Below are 26,958 nucleotides of genomic sequence, written 5' to 3' on the forward strand. Positions count from 1 at the left end.
TATGAGAAAGTTTAGGAGAAGCTGGGGGACTACTCATACCAGAATTGTCCTTTTCCTTGAAGGGTACAATATAGACGTTACGATCATTGCCTATAGATGACAGCTGACAGGCTAAAATGTTCTAAGTGGAAGACAATCAGCAAAACATGATTCAGAAATAAATCAGTGTCTTTTTTGATGTTAATAGATCACATTAATCATATTAACAGTTTGGAGTCCCACAATAAGATTTGAGGGACTCATGATAAGATCCTTTACTCACAGTCAGGATGTAAGCCATTTAATTAGAAGACTTCTCGCCAGGCGCAGTGTCTCATGCCTGTAATCCCAGCACTTTGGGAGGCCGAGGTGGGCGGATCACCTGAGGTCAGAAGTTCGAGACCAGCCTGACCAATATGGTGAAACCCCGTCTGTACTAAAAAATAGAAAAATTAGCCGGGCATGGTGGCAGACGCCTGTAATCCCAGCTGCTCCGGAGGCTGAGGCAGGGGAATAATTTGAACCTGGGAGGTGGAGGTAGCAGTGAGCCGAGATTGTGCTATTGCACTCCAGCCTGGGCGACAGAGCAAGACTCCGTCTCAAAAAAAAAAAGAAGAAGAAGACTTCTCCAAGTGAGTTGATTTGGAAACCTGCCAAATGTGACCTGTAGGTTATCACTTCTTTATCTTGGCAGAGGGCTTAGTGCTTGTATATGAGACCAGTGACCTCATTCCTGTAGACTTCAAAGCCTAATGTGTGGTAGAGAAAGAGTCTACCTCTCTTAGTCACTTAGGACTGCTATACCAGATTGCCATAAACTGCATGCCTTAGACAACAAATATTCATTTCTCAAAGGTATAGAGGCTGGAAGTCCAATATCAAGCAGATGAGGCCTCTGGAAAGGGCCTGCTACCTGGTTTGAAGATGGCAGTCTAACCCTTATGTCCTCATATGGTGGAGATATGTCTGTAGTATCTGTCTAGTTTTGGTATTAGGGCAATGTTGGCCTTATAAAATGGAATAGAAAGTGCTTCCTCTGCTTCTCTTTTCTGGAAGAGATTGTAGAGAATTGGTATCATTTCTTCCATAAATGCTTGCCAGAATTCAGCAGTGAAATCATTCTGACCTGTTTGCTTGTTTTTTTTCTGGGACATTTATTATTTATTAATATCTTCAATAGATACAGGCCTATTCATATTACTTAGGTCTCTTTTTGTGAGTTTTGGTAGTGTCTTTCAAGGTCCATTCCATGTAATTTTATCAAATATGTGGGTACTTAGTTGTTCCTAATAGTCCTTTATGGTCCTTTTACTGTCCGTGGGATTAGTAGTGATGGCTTCTTTTTTTTCTGAGTTAACTTGGTTATGGGCTTATGAATTTTAATGATGTTTCCAAAGAACCATCTGTTGGTTTGTTGATGTTTTCTACTGATTTCTTCATTGCTATTTCATTATATCTCTTCCCATTGTTACTTTCATCTGTTTGATTTACATTAATCTTGTCATTTTTCTCTAGTTTCCTAAAATGGAAGGTTAGGGTATTGATTTTAAACTTTTACTTTCTAGGAAATGCACTCAATTCTTTAAATTTCCCTCAAAGCACTGCCTTTACTCCATTCCAAAGATTTTGCTAAGATATATTCCTTTTCATAAACATTGCAGTATTTACAGTTTGCCTGACAGTTCTCTTTGAAGTTTGTGTAGTTGAGAAGTTTGTGGCTTCAATCTCCACTTTGTTGAGGTTTTTCAACTATGCTTCTGTTACTAATTTTTACATTAATTCTAATATGATTTGATCACATACTTTAAAAAAATTTGTTCAAGTGTGTTTTATGGCTGATAATATTGTTCATCTTGGTGAATATTTCACCAAGGCTTGAGAAGAATATGTATGCTGTTGTTGAATGAGTGATTCTATAAATATGTTTCAATTAAATCCGGTTGATTGATAGTGCTGTTGAGTTCAGCTGTATCATTAGTGATTTTCTGCAGAACTGATCTGTCAATTATTGATAGAGGTGAGTTGTTTTCCCCCAACTATAATCCTAGGTTTGTGTATTTTGCCTTGTGGTTTTATACATTTTTGCATTATGTATTTTGATGCTCTGTTTTATGGGCATAGATGTTAAGGATTATTATGTCGTATAGGATTGACTTCTTTATCATTATGAAATCTGTCTATCCCATGTAGTTTTTAAAAATCTAAAACGTGATTTGTCTGAATGTAATATAGCTCTTCCAAATTTCTCTTGATCAAGGCTAGAATTGCATGTATTTCTTCATACCTGTATATTTAATGTATCTGTTTCTGTTTTTTTTTTTTTTTTTTGAGACGGAGTCTCGCTCTGTCGCCCAGGCTGAAGTGCAGTGGCCGGATCTCAGCTCACTGCAAGCTCCGCCTCCCGGGTTTAGGCCATTCTCCTGCCTCAGCCTCCCAAGTAGCTGGGACTACAGGCGCCCGCCACCTCACCCGGCTAGTTTTTTGTATTTTTTTAGTAGAGACGGGGTTTCACGGTGTTAGCCAGGATGGTCTCGATCTCCTGACCTCGTGATCCGCCCGTCTCGGCCTCCCAAAGTGCTGGGATTACAGGCTTGAGCCACCGCGCCCAGCCATGTATCTGTTTCTTTCTGTTTAAAATGCTTTTTAAAAATACAGTTTTGGGCCTTGTTTTTTATTTCACTCTGCCAGTCTCTTTTTTACTGGTGAATATAGATAATACACAATAAGTGGCAGTTGACATAACTGGATTCAGATAAACATATATATTACTGTTTTCTATTTGTTGTTCTCCATTTTTTTTAACTTCTCTTTTTCTACCCTTTTTCCTTTTAGCTGAGCGTTCTATGTGATTTCATTTTCTGTATTATTTATCTATATAGTCTACTTTTTCTTAGATTCTATTAGTGAATTCCCCAGAGTTTGTGGGAGTTTTTTTTTTCCCACTGGTTGCTCACATCTGATATTTTCATTTAAGTTGTATCTTGCAGTTGCAGAAATTCTATATGGCTCAATTTTTAATATATTTTGGTATTATTTTATCCCTATATCAATTTTCTGGTTTTCTCTTAGTTCTTTATCATTGTCTTTACCAAGTTGAGTATATTTAAGACAGTTGCTTTACAGTTTTTATTCAGTAAATCCAATGTTCGAGGTTTCTCAGAGATGATTTATCTCAAATTGTTTCTATTAATAAGCCATATTTTCATGTTTCTGTTTTATTTATTTCTCTCTTTTTTTTTGTATTGAAAAGGAGACATTTGAATGTTACAATTGGATAACTCTGGAAATCAGATTTTTTCCCCTTAATTTTTTGGCATTCTTGCTTGAAGGCTGAAATTATTCATTTCTTTTTCTTTTTTAAAATGGAGACAGAGTCTCACTATGTTGCCCAGGCTGGTCTGAAACTCCTGGCCTCAAGTGATCCTCCTGCCTCAGCCTCCCAAAGTTCTGGGATTACAGGCTTGAGCCACTGCACCTGGCCTATTCATTTGTGTAGTAACATTTTCAAATAATGTTTGCACAGAGTGTGTTTCCTACTGGGTATAGACACTGAAGTCTCTGTTCTTTTGCTTCTATTCATCCAGTGTTCTGACAGAGATTTCCTGAATGTTAGAAGCTAAAAGTAAAAAAGATGAAACAAATGAAAACCTGACCTCTTCCAGTCTTCATGGATAGCTCTCTGCTGGGGTATTCTTTGAGCACTTAGCCAGAGCATTTACTACTTTAGCCTTCTGTTTCTGTTTAACTAAATCTGGATGTTAGCCAGAGCTGGAAAAGGAAGATCCCCAACCATCTTTTATGAAAATATGTTGTTTCCTGTGCCTGCATGGGGCTTTCTCCATTACCCAGTATATCTGGATGCTTTTGAATATGTTTATTTGTAAAGAAAAATTATACTCTAGCCTTTTTTCCTAGGACTTAGATGGTCTAATACCTGTTTTTTTTTTTTTTTTTTTTCCTTGAGACAGTGTCACTCTTTCACTCAGACTGGAGTACAGTGGCACAATCTTGGCTCACTGCAGCCTCAACCTCCCAAGCTCAAGCAATCCTCCTACTTTAGCCTCCTGAGTAGCTGGGACTACAGGCTTGTGCCACCATACCCAGCTAATTTTGTTTATTTTTTGCAGAGATGAGGTCTCCCTATGTTGCCCAGGCTAGTCTTAAACTCCCTGCATTTAAGCAATCCTACCCCCTTGGTGCTAAGAGCAGCTCGGTCATGGAGACCCTAACCCAGCAGCACTAGAGGAATTAAAGACACACACACACAAATACAAAGTGTGGAGTGGGAAATCGGGGGGCTGACAGCCTTCAGAGCTGAGAGCCACGAATTGAGTTTTCACCCACATATTTATTGACAATAAGCCAGTGATAAGCATTGCTTCTATAGATTATAGATTAACTAAAAGCCTTCCTTACAGGAAACAAAGGGATGGGCTCTGACTAGTTATCTGCAACAGGAACATGTCCTTAAGGCACACATTGCTCATGCTATTGTTTGTGGTTCAGGAATGCCTTAAGCGATTTTCTGCCCTGGGTGGGCCAGATGTTCCTTGCCCTTATTCCAGTAAACCAACAACCTTCAGTGTTGGCATCATAACCATCATGAGCATGTCACAGTGCTGCAGAGACTTTGTTTATGGCCAGTTTTGGGGGCCTGTTTATGGCCGATTTGGGGGCCTGTTCCCAACATTTCCCCCTTTTTGTTTTTGCAAGATGATAAAAGCAAAGGCAGCTTTATCACGGTGAGCTACTTCTTGTAGGAGTCAGGATCTGCATCTGCAAACTATACACAAACAACACAAATTAAAAGCACAATCATCATTGAAATCACAGAGACTCCAAGTGTTTCTATCCATTTTAATGGGTTAATAGCTGCTAATCTGTCTGCAGCCACTTCAAGCACTCCAGTTCCTGGCACTAAGGTCAGGTGTGCCTGGGATGCTTTAAATAGTTGTTTTTTAATTTTGCAATATCCAAAGACAAGTTTGTAAAGTGTCCTTCTAGATGCTTTTTTATTCTTTCCCAAATTTTGGTCTTATTAATAGCCATTAATAGTTTCCACAAATCCTTATGTTTAGCTCCTACAGCGGGCCATATTATTTGAGGTTGAGGTGCCACTATACCACCATGTTTCCAGATAATAGGAACTCTTGCCATATTTCTTACCATTTCTACCATCTGACCATTTTGTTCAGACCAGCTGAACATAGTGTGGCTGTGGCATGCAGACTGAGAGGTGCAATTGAAGCTAAACATCCCCTTAGGGGACCAATCAATAATGATTCCATAGGAATTGTTACGCAGCACCTTTGCCTGTTTTGCAATGCAATCTTCCCAAACAAGTACGTTTATTATTTCTGGCCAGGTTCAATTCTGTTTACAAATAGATTTTTGAGGGTGGTGTGTGTCAATTATAGGAGCAGATTTATTATGGTAAATACTGAGACCAGAAAGCATGTGTAACTGTGTCATAGAGTGATTACTTCCAGACATTATTGCCATCCAATATTGATAAATATGCCCAATAAGTATAATTGTTCTGTCAGCCCTTGCTCAAGGAATACTCATGGCACTGGTGATCACTGTTATCATAGCTATCATTAAATTACTCATTGTGACTGGTTGTCCCGCTTTTCTCAGGTGTGTTTTGCCATCTGTGGACAGCTTCTTGATCTGTCCCCAGGTAAGTGGCTGTGTTTGATGGGTGTTGCTCGTGACAGTTGGGGTTCTCCTCAGCATCAATCTTGACATGGCTGCAACTGGGAGGGGGGTCCTTGGGTTCCTCCCAGAATCTCTTCTTCAGCATCTGGCTCATGATAAGGTTTCAAGTGTCTTGATGGTATCCAAATCGGCTGTTGATTCGGTCCTGGAGAAACACAAGCATAACCTCTACCTCAAGTTATTATTTTACCTATTTCCCAACTTTTTGTTATCAGATCTCTCCAACAAGCCAGTTGTTCTGCTTCTGTCTTTGCAGCTGGTTTCTGTAGATGCTGTTCAGCTGCTGATAGCATCTGGCCTTTAGGCAGGCTAGAAAAATTTAAAGTCAATAATGCTAGATTCAATTGTATATGGGGTGTCCTGTAGTCCCTGTTTCCCCCTTTTTGCTTTTGCAACTGCTTCAGGTAGAGATTCATTCTTTCCACTATGGCTCGTCCTTGAGAATTATTTGGGATGCCAGTAATGTGTTTAATATTCCGTATGGAGAAAAATATAGCTACAGTTTGGTTAGTATAGCCTGGGGCATTATCTGTTTTAATAGAAGCTGGAATGCCCGTCACTGAAAAACATGGCAAAAGGTGGCGTTTAACACAGGCAGAAGACTTCCCTGATTGGCATGTAGCCCAGACAAAATGAGAAAAGATACCTACACATACATGCACATGAGTTAGTCTCCCAAATGAGGGAACATGTGTGACGTCCATTTGCCAAAGAGAATTAGGTTTCAATCCTCAAGGATTAACTCCTCCTGTAAAAGAAGAGGAATGCACCACTTGGCAAGCTAGGCATTGCTGGATAACAGCTTTAGCTTCTTTCCAGGTAATGCTGTATCTGTGTTTGAGACCAAAGGCATTAACATGGGTTAAATTGTGAAAGTGTCTAGCATTAGATATTGCAGTAGCAACTAGGCGATCAGCCATTTGTTTCCCTTCAGTTAAAGGCCCTGGAAGAGGTGTATGAGCCCTAATATGAGTAATGTAAAAAGAGTACATTCTACTCCGAACTGCTGTTTGCAGTTGGCTAAATAAAGTCATCAGTTGTTCATCTGTATAAAATTATAACTGAGCATTTTCAACTAACTGTATAGAATAAACCACATATGAAAAATCAGAAATCACATTAATAGGCATATTAAAAGCAGTCAATACCTAAATTACAGCTACAAGCTTGGCTTTTTGAGCTGAAGTATACAGCATCTGAAAACTACCTTTCAAGCCAGAATAAGAAGCTTTACCATCATTAGACCCATCTGTAAAAACATTCTCAGCATCGTCAGTTGGTTTAAATTTAGTTATTTTGTGGAAAATTCAATTAGTTAATTTTAAAAATGGAAACAGTTTTGTTTTAGGAAAATGATTATTGAGAATACCCATAAAGTCAGCTAAATGGGTTTGCCAAATGAGACTATTTACAAAAGCTTGCTGTATTTGTGCCTTCGTGAGAGGGACAATAATTTTTCCAGGATTATATCCATGTAATTTAACAATCTGAGTTCTCCCATTTCCTATCATAGTAGCGATTTGATCCAAATAAGGAGTCAGATTCCATGAATTAGTATGTGGAAGGAAAAGCCACTCTAAAAGATCTTGCTCTTGAACAATAACACCAGTAGGTGAATGCTAAGTTGAAAAACTTAGCAAATCTATAGTCTTCTCTGGATCTATTCTGTTTATTTGTGTCTTATGCACTTGGTTCTCAATTAGCTGTAACTCTGCCTCAGCCTCCTTTGTTAATTGTCAAGGGCTAGTGAGACTAGGATATCTCCTCTTAGGATAGAAAATAGATTACTCATGGCATAAGTAGGAATGCCTAAAGCAGGTCATGTCTAATTAAGGTCCCCTAGTAATTTTTGAAAGTCATTTAATGTTTTCAATTGATCCCTACGTATGGTTACTTTCTGTGGCACTATTGTAGTGTCATTTACTAAGGTCCCCAAGTAGGAGTAAGGAGGAGTAGTATGAATTTGTCAGGAGCTATAATTAAACCAGCATAGAGAAATCGAATTTTGCAAGTGATCATAACATTGGAGTAATATTTCTCAAGTGGGGGCAGCAAAACGTATATCATCCATATAATGAATAATGTAACACTGAAATTTTTTTACGAGTAGGTTTAATTGCTCACCCTGCATACTTCTGGCAAATTGTTGGACTGTTTAACATGCCTTGTGGCAACACTTTCCAATTAAAATGCTTAGCAGGCTGCAGATTGTTTACTGCAGGAATTGTAAATGCAAACTGTTCACGGTCTTGCTCAGCTAAGGGGATAGTAAAGAAACAGTCTTTTAAATCTATGACTATTACAGTCCCATTTTTTGGAATCATAGCAGGAGAAGGCAGTCCTGGCTACAATGTCCCCATAGGTTGTATAACTGAATTAATGGCTCTTAAGTCAGTTAACATTCTCCGTTTACCTGATTTTTTCTTGATTACGAAAACTGGAGAATTCCAAGGGGAAAATGTTGGAGCTATGTGTCCTTTTTCTAACTGTTCAGTAACTAGATCCTCTAAAGCCTCCGGTTTCTCTTTACTTAGCAGCCATTGTTCTATCCAAATTGGCTTATCTGTTACCTGTTTTAAAGGTATAGGTTCTGGAGGCTTAACAATGGCCGCCATCAAAAATGATATCCTAAACCTTGGCGGGAACTTTGTCTTTCCCTTGAAGCAGTTCCTTCAAACCTTGCAAATTTTTTCCTAGTCCCATACCAGGGACATACCCCATTTCATACATCACATGTTGACTTTGAGGGCTGTATAGTTGCTCTGGAATTAGAACTTGTGCTCCCCATTGTTGTAATAAGTCTCTTCCCCATAAATTTATAGGTACAGAAGTTATAATTGGTTGAGTAGTCCCAGGTGGTCCATAGGGCCCTTCACAATGCAAAATATAACTACTGTGATATACCTCAGGGGCTTACCAACTCCAACTATGTTAAATTGAGTGGGTTGAATTGGCCACATGGATGGCCAGTGGTATAGAGAAATGACTGAGATGTCCACTCCTGTATCTACCAAACCTTTAAATTTCTTTCCCTGAATAGTTGTTTCACAGGTAGGACATTTATCAGTAATTTGATTCACCCAATAAGCTGCTTTGCCTTGTTGATTTGTGCTTCCAAATCCTCCTGTTCATTTAGTTTCACTTTTCCCCATTTCCACATATGGCACAATCAGCAGCTGTGCTATACACTCTCCTGGCTCTGCTTTCCAGGGAATAGAAGTAGATATAACAATTTGAATTTCTGCATTGTAATTTGAATCAATGACTCCTGTATGTATTTGCACTCCTTTTAAATTTAAACTAGACCTACCTAGAAGCAATCCTATCATCCCTGCTGACAAGAGTCCACAAACCCCTGTTGGAACTTTCTGCGGGAGTTCTCCAGGAAGAAGGCTCACAGCTTTTGTGCAGCATAAACCTACTGCGGCACTACTGGCTGTGGGAGGAGACATTTACAGGGGTGAGGGAATGGCCTGAGCCAGCAATGCCCCAGTTTGGAACAGGGCCCTGGACGGGCCCCTCGTGAAGTTTCCCAAAATCAGGTTCCCATCTTTATCAAACTTAGAGTGACACTGATTAGCCCAGTGTTTTCCTTTTTTGCATTTTGGACATATTCCAGGCTCAGCAGTTTTCTTTTATCTCTCAGCTGGCGGCCTGACTTGCTGATTTTTTTCTACATTCTTTTTTAGTATGATCATTCTTCCCACAGTTAAAACAAGCTCCAGGAAATGGAGTATTTCCTTTACCCACTTTCGGTCCTTCTGTGGCTTATGCCAACAAAGTAGCTTTAACAGGGAACTGCCAAGCCTCTAAATCACCCTTTTGTCTGGCTTGCTGAATTCCTGCCTGAATAGAACTGAGAGTGGTCACTCAAGGCGCTGCCTGAACAGTCACTGGGGCAACTACTTTTCGCCCAGTGTCCTCAAAAAAAAGAAAGATCTGGAGGGTCAGGCCACTGTTTTTCTTCAAAATAATGAGGGGGTGCAGAAGGGTAGGAATGAACCTCTTCCTCCTTTGCCACTTTAGCTTTAGCTGGCAAACAAACTTGCTCTGTCACCTCTTCTGTTACTTCATTATACTCTCATTCCTCCTCATCATCAGTGTGGAAAGGTTCCAAGGTAGAACAAACTAGAGCTCACACTTGTCCCACTGTTACCCTGATGCTTCCGAGCTTCCCTTCTTACTCATCATGGGGATTGCTTAAGAGTAGTCAGGTGTCCTCCAGCTTAGTTCCACGGTCTCCAACCGTTGCTTCGGTGACTCTTCGACCTGGGTTCAAGCCCCACGTATGGGCACCACTTGCCGAGACCAGTTTGGTTGTGGAGACCCTAACCCACTGGCACTAGAGGAATTAAAGACACACATACAGAAATATACAGTGTGGAATGGGAAATGAGGGGCCTGGCAGCCTTCAGAGCTGAGAGCCACGAACAGAGTTTTACCCACATATTTACTGACAATCAGCCAGTGATAAGCATTGTTTCTATAGATTATAGATTAACTAACAGCCTTCCTTATGGGAAACAAAGGGATGGGCTCTGGCTAGTTATCTGCAGCAGGAACATGTCCTTAAGGCACACATCGCTCATGCTATTGTTTGTGGTTCAGGAACACCTTAAGTGGTTTTCTGCCCTGGGTGGGCCAGGTGTTCCTTGCCCTCATTCTGGTAAACCAACAACCTTCAGCATGGGCATCATAGCCATCATGAGTATGTCACAGTACTGCAGAGATTTTGTTTATGGCCAGTTTTGGGGGCCTGTTTATGTCCAGATTTGGGGGCCTGTTCCCAACACTTTGGCCTCCGAAAGTGCTGGGATTACAAGTGAGAGCCATCACATCTGGCCTTCTAATGTATGTCTTAGTCTGTCCCAGCTGGTTGTACAGTTTTTGTGTATTTTGCAACATTTTAAAGTAGTTCCTGCCCAGTTTGACTCTGATTGGATTCCATTGTAAATGAAATAGAGTAGAGAGTCTTGTTTCAGACCTTTGGATAGTCCCCAGACTGAATCAAAAATACAAAGGCAATAATTTGGAAATAAAATATGATCTGTACTCTCTGTGGTGATTAGAGTTCTACCATGGGAACTCTGACTGCTGTCTTGAAGACTGGCAATGAGGTGGGCAGAGATGGAGCCAAAGAAAAAAAACAATACAAGGCTTTCCTACCATTTTTCACTTTCCTGTTTACATATCTTTTTCTCACTGTCAATAGGATGGGATGTGGAAAATTATAGTTTTAAATCCTCTGTTTTTGTTTAGCTGTCTACTTTCTTGATGAGAAGGGTTTTTTTTTTTAAGTATTTTTAGACATTTATGACTTCTGTAAAAATGGTTTATGTAATGTTATTATTAAATGTCTGCTGTTGAGATTTATGGAATATAATCGATATTCATGAAAGCTGACACTGAATTCTGTCTAAGAACATTTGCAGCCTGTCCTCTTCTTTTCTTTCTCCTTTGACATTACCCAATAAAAAGTTTAAAATTTTTCTGTTTAGTTGGTAAAATCTCTTTTACTAGTCTTTTGTTATACTTAACTACACTTGATCTACAGGGAACCAGTCACCAGCTTCCAAAATATTCTCTCCATGTAATCACATAGGATAGGCTAAATCCCCTAAGTAAGAAATTGAAAAAAAATGAAACAACAACAACAAAAAACATATGAAATATCATCTACCAGAGTTGCTCATTAGGGACCCAGTGCCTAGAGTGTTTCTTTGTGTCTGTCTTAGTCTACAATACTGTTTTTTTCATTACTTATAACAGGATACCAGAACTGGGGTAATCTGTAAGAAATGATATTTATGTTTTGCAGTTCTGGAAGCTGGAAAGACCAAGTAAGGTCAAAGTGGGCATCTGGTGGGAACCTTCTTGCTGATGGGGACTCTGTAGAGTCCCTGGGTGGCACAGGGCATTACATGATGAGGGAGCTGAGTGTCTAGCTGAAGTATCTTCCTCTTCTCGTAAGGACACCAGAACCTCATCTGTGATAACCCATTTATTAATTAAGCCATTCATACCTGAGTGGATTAATCCATCCATGTGTTCCAAACCCTCAAAACCCACTTACCTCTTAAAGCACTACCTTTCAGTACTACCACATTGGAGATTCAGTTTCAGCATGCATTTTGGAGGGGAAAACATTCAAACCTAGCAGTGGCTGATTGGGTACGCTTCCTCTGCTAAGGATGTAATACAATTTCAAACTCTTAGAGGGAAGTTAGGAGTTAAGCAAATACCCTAATTTTTACACAAATAGTTTAGCCACACTCCACCCCTGTTGTTAGTTATGCTCATGGGGCCCTCCCCTAAATACATTGTCTAGACCCCATGAAAGGTTCAACATTGTGAACAAGCAGTTGTAAGGATATGCAGTCTCAGGACTGCTAATTGTAACTCTCTTTTGCACAGTAGGTTGTAGGACTTTGTCATGACAAGAACTACAGACCCACTGTAGAAACACACATTAGGAGTAATACAGGCAATAAGATTCATTTGCATAATTCACCAATAAGAGACATGTTCCTGTTCAACTGTTATTTTAGCAAGCACAATTCCAGCATCAGACAGTGAGTGCAGACACAGAATAAGAGCGGATTTACCATGTCATTGAATAAATGCTTGGAAACCACAGCATCATGGGAAGTTTATGAAGTGAGTATAGGTTCTCAGTACTGTGAGTTTCAACCTTCCTTTTCTGGACATATGGGATGTTTCAGGACTCAGTGGCCTTTGAGGATGTGGCTGTGAACTTCACCCATGAGGAGTGGGCTTTGCTGGGTCCATCACAGAAGAATCTCTACAGAGATGTGATGCGGGAAACCATTAGGAACCTGAACTGTGTAGGTATGGATGACATCATGTCTTCATTTAGTCAATTAGAAACGTTTGTTTTTTGTGGTCATCAGTGCTGTTCAGTGATTTGAAATACGGAAGAGGGATACAGTTCACCCTTGAACAACACAAGGTTAAGAAGTGCCAGGCCCCAACCAATTGTATGTCCTAATATAATCTTTTGTCTGCCACAGCTTAGCCTATTTTGACTGGCAGCCTTATCAGTCATACAATCAAGTGACGAGCACAGATATGTCATATGTATTGCATACTGTATTCTCAGAATAAAGTAAGTTAGAGAAAGTAAATTTTTTTTTCTTTTTTGTTTTTTGAGATGGAATCTTGCTCTGTCTCCCAGACTGGAGTGCAGTGACACGATCTCGGCTTACTGCAAGCTCTGCCTCCCGGGTTCACGCCATTCTCCTGCCTCAGCCTCCCCAGTAGCTGGGACTACAGGCGCCAGTCACCACGCCCGGCTAATTTTTTGTATCTTTAGTAGAGACGGGGTTTCACCATGTTAGCCAGGATGGTCTCGATCTCCTGACCTTGTGATCCGCCCCCCCGTGGCCTCCCAAAGTGCTGGGATTACAGGTGTGAGCCACCATTCCTGGCCTAGAGAAAGTAATTGTTAATAAAAAAATCTCAAGGAAGAAAAACTATATTTACTCTGCATTAAGTTGAAGTGGATCCTCATGAAGGTTTTCATCCTCATCTTCACATTGAGTAGGCTAAGTAAGAAAAGGGTTTGGTCTTGCTGTCTCAGTGGTAGTAGAGACTGAAGAACATTTATATATAAATGGACTTGTGCAGTTCAAACCTGTGTTGTTCAGGAGTCAACTATAGTTCAATGAATGAATCATGCATGATTGCAGTGTACATAAAATCTTAACAATTTTTGTGTCATTTTGTAATAATTTATAGTGAATTTTCTGGATCTCTCTTTTAGGAATGAAATGGGAAAACCAGAACATTGATGATCAGTACCAAAATCTCAGGAGAAATGCAAGGTAATTTGTACTTATAAGAGACAGGTGATGTCCCTGTAATGTTTCTGAGAATGACAAGCACTTTTAAAAAGAAGCAAAGATTATGAACAAGCCCAGCTTATATTTATTTATTCTTAGAAAAATTTCTCTATAAAAATGTATTATTAAATGTGACATAGCTATTTAGTGTTTGCAAAGTAGTTCCCATGGAAACAAATATTAAGATTTCCCATAAGAAGCTGGGTGTGGTAACTCATGCCCGCAATCCCAGCACTTTGGGAGGCTGAGACAGGAGAATCACTTGAGCTTGGGAGTTGGAGGCTGCAGTGATCTGTGATGGCACTGGTGCACTGTAATGTAAGTGACAGAGCAAGACCCTGTCTTAAAAAAAAAAAAGAAAGGCCGGGCACAGTGGCTTATGCCTGTAATCCCAGCACTTTGGGAGGCCGAGGCGGGTGGATCACAAGGTCAGGAGATCAAGACCAACCTGGCCAACATGGTGAAACCCCGTCTCTACTAAAAATACACAAAAATTAGCTGGGTGTGGTGGCACACGCCTGTAGTCCCAGCTACTTGGGAGGCTGAGGCAGGAGAATCACTTGAACCCGGGAGGCAGAGGTTGCAGCGAGCCAAGATAGTGCCAACTGCACTCCAGCCTGGTGACAGGGAGACTCTGTCTCAAAAAAAAAAAGAATCCCCATGTGCATATCATCATCTTGAAAATAGCTGGGATTGAGTTATCTTGCACAACATTGAGTCCATTCACATTCAAGCAGGGCATGAAGCTTATAGCTTGCCTGATAACATTAAAAATGTAAATCTAATACCTGTTGATAAATATAAATTCAATAATAAACCTTTAGTAATGTACTTTTCATTTTTTACAGGTGTGATGTGGTAGAGAGATTTGGTAAAAGTAAAGATGGTAGTCAGTGTGGAGAAACCTTAAGCCAGATTCAAAATAGTACTGTAAACAAGAACACTCCTGCCAGAGTAGATGCATGCGAAAGCAGTGTGAATGGAGAAGTCATAATGGGTCATTCATCCCTGAATTGCTACATCAGAGTTGACACTGGACACAAACACCGTGAGTGTCATGAATATGCAGAGAAGCCATATACACATAAGCAGTGTGGGAAAGGCTTAAGTTATCGCCACTCCTTCCGAACACGTGAAAGGCCTCACACTGGAAAGAAACCCTATGATTGTAAGGAATGTGGAAAAACCTTCAGTTCTCCTGGAAACCTTCGAAGACATATGGTAGTACAAGGTGGAGATGGGCCTTATAAATGTGAATTATGTAGGAAAGCCTTTTTTTGGCCCAGTTTATTACGTATGCATGAAAGAACTCACACTGGAGAGAAACCATATGAATGTAAGCACTGTTCTAAAGCCTTCCCTGTTTACAGTTCCTATCTAAGACATGAAAAAATACACACTGGAGAGAAACCGTATGAATGTAAGCAATGTTCTAAAGCCTTCCCTGATTATAGTTCATATCTGAGACATGAAAGAACTCATACTGGAGAGAAACCTTACAAATGTGAACAATGTGGGAAAGCCTTCAGCGTTTCTGGTTCCCTTCGAGTCCATGAAAGAATTCACACTGGAGAGAAACCCTATACATGTAAACAGTGTGGGAAAGCGTTTTGTCATCTTGGAAGCTTTCAAAGACACATGATAATGCACAGTGGAGATGGACCTCATAAATGTAAGATATGTGGGAAAGGCTTTGATTTTCCTGGTTCAGCACGAATTCATGAAGGAACTCACACTCTAGAGAAACCCTATGAATGTAAGCAATGTGGGAAATTGTTATCTCATCGCTCAAGCTTTCGAAGACACATGATGGCACACACTGGAGATGGCCCTCATAAATGCATGGTATGTGGGAAAGCCTTTGATTCTCCCAGTGTATTTCAAAGACATGAAAGGACTCACACTGGAGAGAAACCCTATGAATGCAAGCAATGTGGGAAAGCCTTCCGTATTTCCGGTTCCCTTCGAAAACATGAAACTACACACACTGGAGAGCAACCCTATAAATGTAAATGTGGAAAAGCTTTTAGTGATTTTTTTTCCTTCCAAAGTCATGAAACAACACACAGTGAAGAGGAGCCTTACGAATGTAAGGAATGTGGGAAAGCATTTAGTTCTTTTAAATACTTTTGTCGCCATGAAAGGACTCACAGTGAAGAAAAATCTTATGAGTGTCAAACTTGTGGGAAAGCCTTCAGTCGTTTCAGTTACTTAAAAACTCATGAAAGGACTCACACGGCAGAGAAGCCATATGAATGTAAGCAATGCAGGAAAGCATTCTTTTGGCCCTCTTTCCTTCTAAGACATGAAAGGACTCACACTGGAGAAAGACCCTATGAATGTAAACACTGTGGTAAAGCTTTCAGTCGTTCCAGTTTCTGTCGAGAACATGAAAGAACTCACACTGGAGAGAAGCCCTATGAATGTAAGGAATGTGGGAAAGCCTTCAGTTCTCTCAGTTCCTTTAACAGACATAAAAGGACTCACTGGAAGGATATTCTATAAGTGTACAGAATGTGGGAAAGCATTCATTAGCTTTATCACATTTTGATACTTGAAAGAAATAAATCCTATAAATGTAAACATGGTAAAGCCTTAAGAAGTTTCCAGCTGGGTGCAGTGGCTCACGCCTGTAATCCCAGCATTTTGGGAGGCTGAGGCGGGCGGATCATGAGGCCAGGAGATCGAGACCAGCCTGTCTAACATGGTGAAACCCCATCTCTACTAAAAGTACAAAAAGAATTAGCCAGGCATAGTGGCTCGCACCTGTAGTTCCTAGGTACTCAGGAGGCTGAGGCAGGAGAATCCCTTGAACCCAGGAGGTGGAGGTTGCAGTGAGCTGAGATCGTGCTACTGCACTCCAGCTTGGGTGACAGATCGAAACTCCATCTCAAAAAAAAAAGTTTCTATTTCTTTCGAATAGAGTTGCTCCCTGATATATGCAAGAAGATTCGTTCCAGTACATCTTGAGTATACCTAAATCCACAGATGCCAGCTCTTTTATAAAATGGAATATTTGCATGTATCTACCCACATTCTCCTGTATACTCTATATCATGTCTAGATTAATTAAAATATCTCATGCATTGTAAAAGCTGTGTACATAGTTGTATTGTTTAGGGAATCATAAGAAAAATATCTGTATGTGTTCACTACAGACTCAACTATTGCAGGCCTATCCACATAGAATATATCACCTATAATGTTACAATTTCTTGTTTCAATACTCAGATTACTTTTGTTTAATGACCTGAAAGAATGCGTTAACACCAACCACAATTCTGGGTCTTCTCTCTTGATAACCCAAGTATTATGATGGTTATGACGATGATTGCTGTATGGTGCCTAATGTGATACATACAGGTGACTAGATGTGTGGCATCATAGATAAACAGTGAGACTTCAGGCTAACTTGAATCTTGACAGGACATCAAGACCTTCATCTATGTTGGAAGACTCAGGTTCTGATTGAAGATGTTGACTCTTTGCAGGAGGCTAACTAATATTAACGTTGGGATCTGTTCAGCTTGAGGGCTGAAGATCTTTGTGTTGAAGGGTATGTCTTCATATTTGCAGATATTTAGTTAGAAACATTGTTTTAGGAAGCTAGTTTTTTTTCTTTGAATCCCTAAAAAATCCTTACAGTGTTCATTTGCATATTTTCCCTTACATGACACAGAAGCTTTTTTCAGTCAAAGGATTTTAGTTGAGGTTGATAATCTTTAACACTTGCACCTTGCAGAGGCTAGAAATGCCCCAGATCTGCTGCAAATTTTTCGTGTGTCCAAATCAATGGCACTGCTCCTCTTCTTACTCTTTTGCATCATCATCATCGTCATCATCATCACTTGTAGAGGATTTCAGTAAATCTTCAGTTTCCTTATTAGTAAGGGTTTCTCTGTCTTCTTTTGTGTTCCTCAATGTTGTTTTTATTCCTGTCAGAGATAGCCCTTTCCACCAACTTTCTTTGCAACACTTAAGATATTCCTGACTGCTGTATCAGTCTTGGGGGAAACCCCTGAAATCACCTACTCCCTCACTCTAATGGCTTCCAATATGCTTTGCGTGTCCTGGGCTTTAGGACGTTGACAGCCTCTGCAGTAAGCACAGCTGTATCTGCAATTGTGAAGCTCTTCCATAAATATACTGTGGTACAGTCAGGGTTAGAATCAAGGCAACATAAATCGTATAAATGAGGTGAGGCTGGGTGCACTGGCTCACACCCGTAATCCTAGCACTTTAGGAGGCTGAGGCAGACAGATCACTTGAGGTCAAAAGTTAGAGACCAGCCTGGTCAACACGGTGAAACCCCATGTCTACTAAAAATACAAAAATTAGCTGGACCCGGTGTCATGCACATGTAGTCCCAGCTACTTGGAAGACTGTGGCAGGAGAATCACTTGAACCCAGGAGGCAGAGGTTGCAGTGAGCCAAAATTGTATCGCTGCACTGCAGTCTGGGTGACAGAGCGAGACTCGGTCTCAAAAAGAAAAAAAAAAGTTGAAGTGGGTGTAAATTGCCTTAATCTGCTTGATGTTGCCTTGATCAAGTGGCTGTGGCAGTGATACAGTGTTAGAAGGCAAGAACATCACTTACACTTTTTCTTCAGCATAACAGAAAAATTAAATTTTTGTTTCTGTGTTGAACATGAGCTTTGCTGGATATATGATTCTTGGTTAAGCTATGTTTTATAGCAGAGCATGATGAGAGTGTGTGAGAGCCTTCCCATGGAAATGAAGAATGGAACCTAACAAATATATCTATTTTACCCTAGTCATTTATCATTACAGTAGTCAACTAATGTCACAAAACAATGATCAATATGAAGAATGGGATGGAAGAAGCAAATAATGTGGTTGGAGATTATAGCATTGTCTTCTTAGGAAACTGAAGACAAAACAACTGGAAATCTGTTAAAACTGTGAAGGAGTCAATTTGCTGCTTATGGAGTAAGCATATCCTGTATTCATGATAGCATATACTATTGACTTAAAGTAATATTTCTTGCAAATATATATAAATTTCTGAGGATGGTACTAATGCCATATGCAACATCTATTTGTAGACAAGTATGAGTGTTTTCTGATGAGATGACCTGAGTATCACCTCCATGGAGATATATATATATATACCACTTTGGTGGATTGAAGTCTCCTCATCCAGTGCTCACTGGGGAGAAATCCTGTAATTTAAGTAATTTGGGAAAATCCAATCCAAATTAACTCATGTATAGTGCTCCAGAAAATTTGCATCATCAAAGAAATGTTATAAAATTTATAACTATTGGCCAGGTGTGGTGACACACATCTGTAATTCCAGCACTTTGGGAGGCTGAGGTGGGAAGATCGCTTGAGGCCAGGAGTTCAAGACCAGCCTGGGGAACATAGTGAAACTCCATCTTATTTTATTTTATTTTATTTTAATTTTTGAGACAGAGTTTCGCTCTTGTTGCCTAGGCTGGAGTGCAATAGTGCTATCTTGGCTCACTGCAACCTCTGCCTCCCGGGTTCAAGCAATTCTCCTGCCTCAGCCTCCCGAGTAGCTGGGATTACAGGCACCCGCCACCACGCCTGGCTAATTTTGTATTTTTAGTAGAGAGAGGGTTTCACCATGTTAGCCAGGATGGTCTCGATTTCCTGACCTTGTGATCCACCCTCCTTGGCTTCCCAAAGTGCTGGGATTACAGGCATGAGCCACCATGCCCAGCTTTCTCTTCTTTTTTAGAATGTGTAAATTAGACACAATTTTTCTCATGCCGTGCACATAAAAGCAGTATTTTCCAGCAGTGGTTGCTCACTCTCCTCCTTGCTGGACAGACAGTCAATGTATCCAGGGTACAGTGATTTTGGAGTATCTAGGTGTGGATAAACTATCTACTTGTGATTGGAGTGCTTCCCAAATTCTCATAGCCAGGGGTCGAGGCATGGTGGCTCAAGCCTGTAATCCCAACATGTTGGGAGGCTAAGGCATGAGGATCACTTGAGTCCAGAAATTTGAGACTAGTCTGAGCAACATGGGGAGACCCTATGTCTACAAACAATTTTAAAAATGAGTTGAGTGTAGTGGTGCACGCCTGTAGTCTCAGCTATTCAGGAAGCTGAAGTGGAAGGATTGCTTGAGCTTGGCAGGGTGAGATTGGAGTGAGCCATGATCGTGCCACTGCAGGCCAGCCTGGGCAACACAGCGAGACCCTGTCTCAGGAAAAAAAGAAAAAAAAAATCAGGCATGCTGACATGTGCTTGTAGTCCCAGTTACTAGGTGGGAGGATAACTTGAACCCAGGAGTTTGAGGCTGTAGTGAGCCATGATCATGCATCTGCACTCCAGCCTGGGTGACAGAGTGAGACTGTGTCTCAACGGCATAAGTTAAATAATAATAAGAAAGAGATTTTCTCTTGGCTCTGAAACCATTTCTGGACCTGCAAAGCAATCATGTGGAATGAGGTGGGGCCATCCATCATCAGGGCGGGTAGTACATTAGCCGGATATACTGGTGTAACGTTAGACATAGACCAATAGAACAGAACAGAGAGACCAGAAATAATCTTCATTTATGGTCTGTTGATTTTCTACAAATGCCCCAAGAAAATGGGCAAAGTGTTTTCAACATGGTGCTGGGACAATTGGATATTAACCTGCAGAAAGATGAACTGACACCTTTATCTCATATCATATATGAAAGTTCACATTAAAATGATGAAAAGCAAAAACACAAAGTTAGCATCAGATGTAGGAGAGTATCATTCTGACTGGGGTGGGATAAGGAGCTGTGTGTGTGTGTTTAAGAACACCAAAGGCGCCTATAATCCCAGCACTTTAGAAGGCCAAGGCAGGCAGATCACTTGAGGTCAGGAGTTTGAGACCAGCCTGGCCAACATGGCAAAACCCTGTCTCTATTAAAAATACAAAAATTAGCCAGGTGTGGTTGCGCTCGCCTGTAATCCCAGCTTTTTGAGAGGCTGAGACAGGAGAATCGCTTGAACCTGGGAGGCAGAGGTTGCAGTGAACCGAGATCACACCACTGTACTCCAGCCTGGGCAACAGAGCAAGACTCTGTCTCAAAAATAAAAAAATAATAATAAAAAAGACAATCTGTAAAGGTGAGACTTAGAGAAAGTCTCATTTGAGTTGTTTGCTGGAGGAAGGGTTTATAAAGTTCACAATTTATTTAGGGCAGAACCTTAAACTGACTCCAGGTGAGAGTTTCTTGCTTTTGAAAATAAAGCTCTTGAAGGTGAGATTGTTCCCACATGAGGTGGGAACAGGAGGGCATGTTGAACTCCCAGAGTTAAATCCTTAGGTTTCTCTGCCTCATCACCAGGGACTGATAGACTCTTGGGCTCCTTTTAACAAAGTCTGACTCCCAAGCTTAGGAATATGTTTGTCACTTGGCATTTTCCTTGTAAATGGTAGTGCAGTAGACTGCTTAAATGAACCAATTCAGATGTTTCCTTTTCTTCCCTTTTTGTTCCTTTATAGAATATTGCTGTCATATAATTCCCCTTTTTCCCATATATTAAATAACTGTATTCCCTTGTTGGTGTGTTTTAATTTTTTGGCTGAAAATGAGTAGACAGGCCGGGCATGGTGGCTCACTCCTGTAATCCCAGCACTTTGCAAGGCCAAGGCAGGTGGATTATCTGAGGTCAGGAATTTGAGACCAGCCTGACCAACAAGGTGAAACTCTGTCTCTACTAAAATACAAAAATTAGCCGGGTGTGGTGATGGGTGCCTGTAATCTCAGCTACTCGGGAGGCTGAGGCAGGAGAATTGCTTGAACCGGGGAGGCAGAGTTTGCAGTGACCCGAGATGACGCCACGCCACTGTACTCCAGCCTGGGCGACAGAGTGAGACTCTGAAAAAAAAAAAAAAGAGAGAGAGAGAAAAGAAAATGAGTAGACTGAGGGATAAGGATAAGGTGTGAGGAACACTTTGCCTTGCCACCAACAGGTTTTCTTTCCAAATTCCTGACCCCTGCAGGACATCAAGCCCTCCCCCATGTTCCATTGTGGTCTGGTCTAGGCACCCGTCCTGCTCTGAGGCACGAGGATCGTTCCTTTGGCCACTGAGAATGCAATTCCCTTTTGTCCAAGAGGAAGAAGAAAGAAAGGCCCATTAGTACAGGGAGACACCAGTGCCAGCTCTTGCCAGGAGCAAGTTCTTAAATTCCAATGTCCTCTGGCGAGGGCATGCCCTGCTGGTATCTTATTTAAACAGTAGGTTTGAGGATCTTTGACTCATTTAACTTATTGATGGGGAAAATGGAAAAGGGAAGATGCCCAAAGTAGCAAGGGCAATGGCCAAGAACCTGTCATTCATGCTCCTCTCAAGCGCTTGCTTTCTCTCTCCTCTTTGCACTGTGGCCCCCCCAGGGGGAGGGGCCTAGGGCACTATCCAATCAGGAGTTCTGAGGGAGGGGCCGCGCCAGCTGTCTAATCAAGCGTGTTGTAGGACAGCGGGCGGGGCTACACGCCGAAGCCTGTGGGTTAGGGTTTTTTTTTTCCCCTCGCCTTCGTGCCCTCGAGTAGCTCTCGCCTTGAGTAGCTCTCGGCTTCTGTGAACGCGCCGAGGGTGTGTCAGCGCAGGGTGTGTCGCGATTTGCCCAGCTGTGGCCAGGATAGCCGTAAGGAGGACGCCAGGACACCCTGGAGTCCAGGAAAGGGTGAGTGTGCCGGGCAGGGGTCCCGACACGCGGGAGGAGGGGCTGGCTGGAACCGGCTGTGGCTTTACGCGAGCCTCCCCGCGGGCGACTCCGGGGGTCTGGGACCCGAGTTCTCATGGCGCAGCTCGGCCCTCGGTCCCTGGGCCTCAGGGTGGCCCTGGGCCGACCGGCAGTCAGTACCTCGGGCGTCCTGTCGCGTCCCTGCGTGGCGACTTTGCCCCCAGCCCCGGAGCCCTCTCTGGACAGCTCCGCGCCCGCAGCCCCGCGGCTCCCCCGGATTGTGCGGGCAACACTGGAGGGTCGTGGGGAGAATTCCCGCCTCGGGTGCGACTTTAGGAAAACGAGTACACCAGGTTCTAGAATGTTCCTTACATCGTTGATGAGGAAACAAACAGGTTTTGTTATGCCTTAAAGTCACAGTTTCTAATACCCTCTCGAGGACTTTTAGGGAAAACTTACTGTGTTTTAATAAACTATTTTCCACAGAGCAAAGGGTTAGTCTTTTAGATTTAATTTTGTTGTTGTTTGTGGATGTTTTACGAGAAAGGAAAGCAGAGATAGCAGCCTGGAAGTTAGTTGTATGAAATGGTTGTGCCTCACCTCCCAGTAGCTTTCCTCGGCACAGACATCTTACGTCTTGAGGATCTTATTTGGAAATTTTTCTGGGTGATCTGTCCTTGAGAATAGTTGCAGATCAGCACTGAACCTCCCCGGCTTTGTCACCTTGAAAACGTCGACTCAATTGTGTGTCAGTATTTAAGTAAATGTGTGTTCAATCACTAGAGCGTGAAGGATGGTACAAAATATTTACAAAAAGGCAAGAAAGTGAATTTCTGGGGGGAAAAAAAAGCCCAGTATTACAGCCTGCTTTTTTTTTTTTTTTTTTTTTTTTTTGAGGCCGAGCCCCACTCTTGCTGAGGCTTGAATACAGTGGGGAGATTAAGGCTCACTGCAGCCTCGACCTCCCCAGCTCAAGCGATCTTCTCACTTCAGCCTCCTGAGTAGCTGGGACCACCACACCCAGCTAATTTTTTGTAGAGAGGGTGCCTCTCTGTGTTGCTCAGGCTGGTCTCAAACTCCTGAGCACAAGTGATCCTCCCAAAATGTTGGGATTACAGGCATGAGCCACTGTGCCTAGCCTAAATATTATTTTAACCCCTTTTTCTTCTAAGTTTCTGAGGCTCGTTTTTTTCTTTTGGTTGATTTCAAAAGGAATTCCAGGGCTTAGCCTTAACATTCCTAGGTGCGTTAAAATATGATTGTTTAGAAAACCACCTCTGGCTGGGCACGGTGGCTCATGCGTGTAACCCCAGCATTTTGGGAGGCTAAGGCGGGTGGATCTCCTGAGCTCAGGAGCTCCAGACCAGCCAGGGCAACATGGCAAAACCCCGTCTCTAACAAACAATACAAAAAATTAGTCAGGCATAGTGGCACGTACCTGTGGTCCCAGCTACTTTGGAGGCTGAGGTGGGAGGATTGCTTGAGCCTGTGAGGTGGAGGTTGCAGTGAGCCGAGATAATGCCACTGCACTCCAACCTGGGTGACAGAGTGAGACCCCATCTTAAAAATATATATATTTCTAATAATTAACTATTGATTTTTGACTAATTAAGGATTATAGTTATGATTAATGATGAATAGTTTGACTAATGATTAAATAATCATTTCTAATTAACTTCATTTTCCAAAAGGAATAGGTATTTGTGGGTTTTGTTTTGAAACTAGATGTTTTACAGTTTGCTTCCATGCTTTATACATAAATACTTGGTTTGAATGATTTTGCTGAATTCTTTAAACACTGAGTTTTTCTAATTTAAAATATCAAAAGTGTTCTAAAGCCACATGACTGGTGAGTGGACGCCTGAGGCAGTGACTAGAAGGTAAGGCCACCTTTGACTCTGCCAAGGGAAGTAATTAAGACCCAGGTGGTTCTTCTTAGGGCCTCTCCCCTGCAGATGTCCTGTGTACGCTTATCAAGGAAAGCAGGTGTCCTACATACTCACACCTATCAAGGAAAGACTCCTTTGGTAGTGACAGGAACTGAGCATTGGAAAACTGGGGATCCACGGGTACGTGGTGGGGAGGGGAACAGCATGATACTTTCTGGGGTTGTAATTGTAGTTTCCTTGGGCTTGCTTTTAGACAGTGGATTTGAGGGGTAGTTGTTGCTGTTGTTTTGTTTGAGACAGGTTCTTAATCTGTCACCCAGGCTGGGGTGCAGTGGCACAGTCTTGGCTCACTGCAGCCTGGACTCCTGGGCTCAAGTGGTCCTCCCACCGCAGCCTCCCAAGTAGCTAGGACTACAGGCACATGCTACCATGCTTGGTTTTTTTTTGTGTTTGTTTGTTTGTTTTTTGTAGAGATAGCGTGTTGATACATTGCCCAAGCTAGTCTCAAACTTGTGAACTCAGGAAATCCCATCTTGGCCTCCCAGTCGCTGGGATTACAGGCATGAGCCGCCACTCCCGGCCTTCAGTTTTGCATCCCCAGTGTTGCTGCATTCAGAGTGTAATATTTACGTGTTGAGAAAGTCTGTGAAGTTAGGCCTGGATCTGAGATTCATGAATTAGAGAGTTCACTCGGGTCAGAACCTTAAACTGAATCTGGACTGAACTACTCTAGGTGTTACCCCTTAATGGTGAGAGTCTGACCCCCAAGCTTGTTAAGGTGTTTGACTTTCTGTGTATGGGTTTTACAGTTCTGCATTGTGGGGAAGCAGGCTGCTAAGCTGATGAGAAGAACATCTGTGTTTCTTTCCTTTGGATTCCTTTATCTGTTTATTGTGGTGCTCCAACTGTAGTTTCCCTTAGCATTTAGTAATTTTATATGTGTGTGTAGGATATTCGTTTCTTCGGCTTTGAAAATGAAAGTTGATAAATATGATGTAAGGCAAGACAATTCTGGAACCAAACAGAATTATGTTCCTTTTGTGCAAAAGAATCTCAAGATGCAAGATGAGTGCATTAAAGTTCTCAGGTACATTTTTCATTTTTAAGTCAGTTTTATATGTGCATATCCCTAGAGGATGTGACATTTAAAAGGCTCTGCTCTTCCTAAGAAAAATGAATTATTTTAATTGATAAGATGAAAATTCAAGTGAGTTCCTATTTTGGGAAACTACTCAAAGCTTATGTAATCTTTGAGACTTTTTTACATTTAGAGAGTTAGATTTAAATCCATCATGCATTAAATAGGCTACTCATTCCTGAAAGCACTGCCCTCTGGGCTACAGTAGAAATACAAAACAGGATGCAATTTGTCATTTAGTTAGAGATTTTTTTCTTAGTTTACACCTTCATACCTATTATTATTTAAAGGATGAAATCTTAGAATGGTTTCCTATGTTTAAAAAAAGTTAAAATTCAATAAATTTTAGAAACAAGTTAATTAAAAATAATGGCTAATAGTAAAGTATGGTTTATATAATTTTTTCAATCATTTAAAATACAAAGGTTTAAAAAAAACTAAAAGAAAGTGTGGGTTGAGAAAACTTACTGCCAGAATATCCTGGTTTACCCTAGTGCTCTTGCTCCAGCCACCCCCAGATAACCAGTTTTGATAATTACTTGTGCATCTGTTAGTGTTTTTTATATAAAAATAAGCAATTGCAAATGCATATTTTTTTTCTATTCACTATTGTTGAACGCATTGTCTTTTTTGTTGTTGTTGTTAGAGACAGAGGACAGGGTCTTGCTCTGTCACCCAGGCTGGAGTGCAGTAGTGCAATCATAGCTCCCTGTAACCTTGAACTCTTAGGCTCAAGAGATTTTCCCATCTCAGCCTCCTGAGTAGCTATGACTACAGTTGCATGCCAGCACACCCAGCTACTTTATTTTTTATATAGAGATGGGGTCTGGCTATGTTGCTCAGGCTGGTCTTGAATTCCTGGGCTCAAGCGATCCTCCACTTTGGCCTCCCAAAGCATTGGGATTGCAAGTGTGAGCCACTAGAGCCACCATGCCTGGCCCTGTTCACCATTGTTCTTGTAATTAGTGGTTGGACTCCACATTTTTAATGTTTCACAGTTGACCACTTCATCCTCTTCCCTTTATGTCCCACTTCTGGACAAGCTGAGAAGGCCTGGGCATCCTTCCAGTGTCACGGGCAGGACATTCAAACCACATAACCAGCTGCCCATGCAGAGGAACTTGTGCCCAGCCCCACTTCCAACCACAGTAAACACCTGGGCAAGTTCCCTGCCCTGCTCTTTTAAGCAATTTCCCACCTGCTTGAGAGGCCTGCCCTGTTCTCCCTAGAGACCTCAGTCATGGGAGTAATAAACCTTTTCATACCCTTTCAGTGTATGTGAGACCCACTCTCATCAGTGCCATCATTGCAGCCTCGCCTCTCTAGGTGACTAGCAGTGGGTGCTGTGAACAAGATGTCTAGACATTGACCACCATCGTGGGTCTATCTTCTCTTGTTCTGAATTGCTAACCTGCTCTATGGCCCATCTAGAGTTTGAGCTGCTGCTTACTGGGAGCACATGCTTTGTGCTGTGCTGCTCTGTGTTTCTTCCATTGTTGAGCCCTGCCAAGTCTGGTTCTAGATTCAGCTGACCTTAGTTGACAGTTTGATAATTCCTTGGAATTTGGGAGCTGGAATATGGGAGTAGGGCTGTCCTTAAATTGGTCCTGGGTTTACATCCTGAGTGAGGACCTACCTGTGTTGTTTTTTTTTTTTTGGTGGGCGTGTGGGGCTGGTGGTGAGAAAGCCAGCTGACTCTTTATTGCTT

At 41.7% G+C, this 26,958-nt stretch overlaps 1 protein-coding gene across 8 annotated transcripts in view; it reads left to right on the forward strand.

Moving 5' to 3' along the window:
- Positions 1-26,958, forward strand: part of ZNF44 (zinc finger protein 44) — a 52,271-nt gene that overhangs the window by 12,310 nt on the left and 13,003 nt on the right. For 2 of the 8 annotated variants that reach the window (XM_023188736.2, XM_023188737.2), the window contains 3 exons: positions 12,423-12,549; positions 13,484-13,544; positions 14,411-16,296. The exons of 1 other annotated variant lie outside the window; for it this stretch is intronic. In XM_023188736.2, the coding sequence (XP_023044504.1) occupies positions 12,423-12,549; positions 13,484-13,544; positions 14,411-16,067 (1,845 nt within the window). In that variant the 3' untranslated portion in view covers positions 16,068-16,296. Of the gene's footprint in view, positions 1-5,619; positions 5,663-12,422; positions 12,550-13,483; positions 13,548-14,408; positions 16,297-18,000; positions 18,512-26,958 lie in introns of those variants that run through there. 5 more of the 8 variants (XM_023188738.2, XM_023188742.1, XM_023188740.1 and 2 more) reach the window with 5 other exon arrangements.

This window comes from Piliocolobus tephrosceles, chromosome 21, assembly GCF_002776525.5.
Source record: "Piliocolobus tephrosceles isolate RC106 chromosome 21, ASM277652v3, whole genome shotgun sequence".
NCBI lineage: Eukaryota > Metazoa > Chordata > Mammalia > Primates > Cercopithecidae > Piliocolobus > Piliocolobus tephrosceles.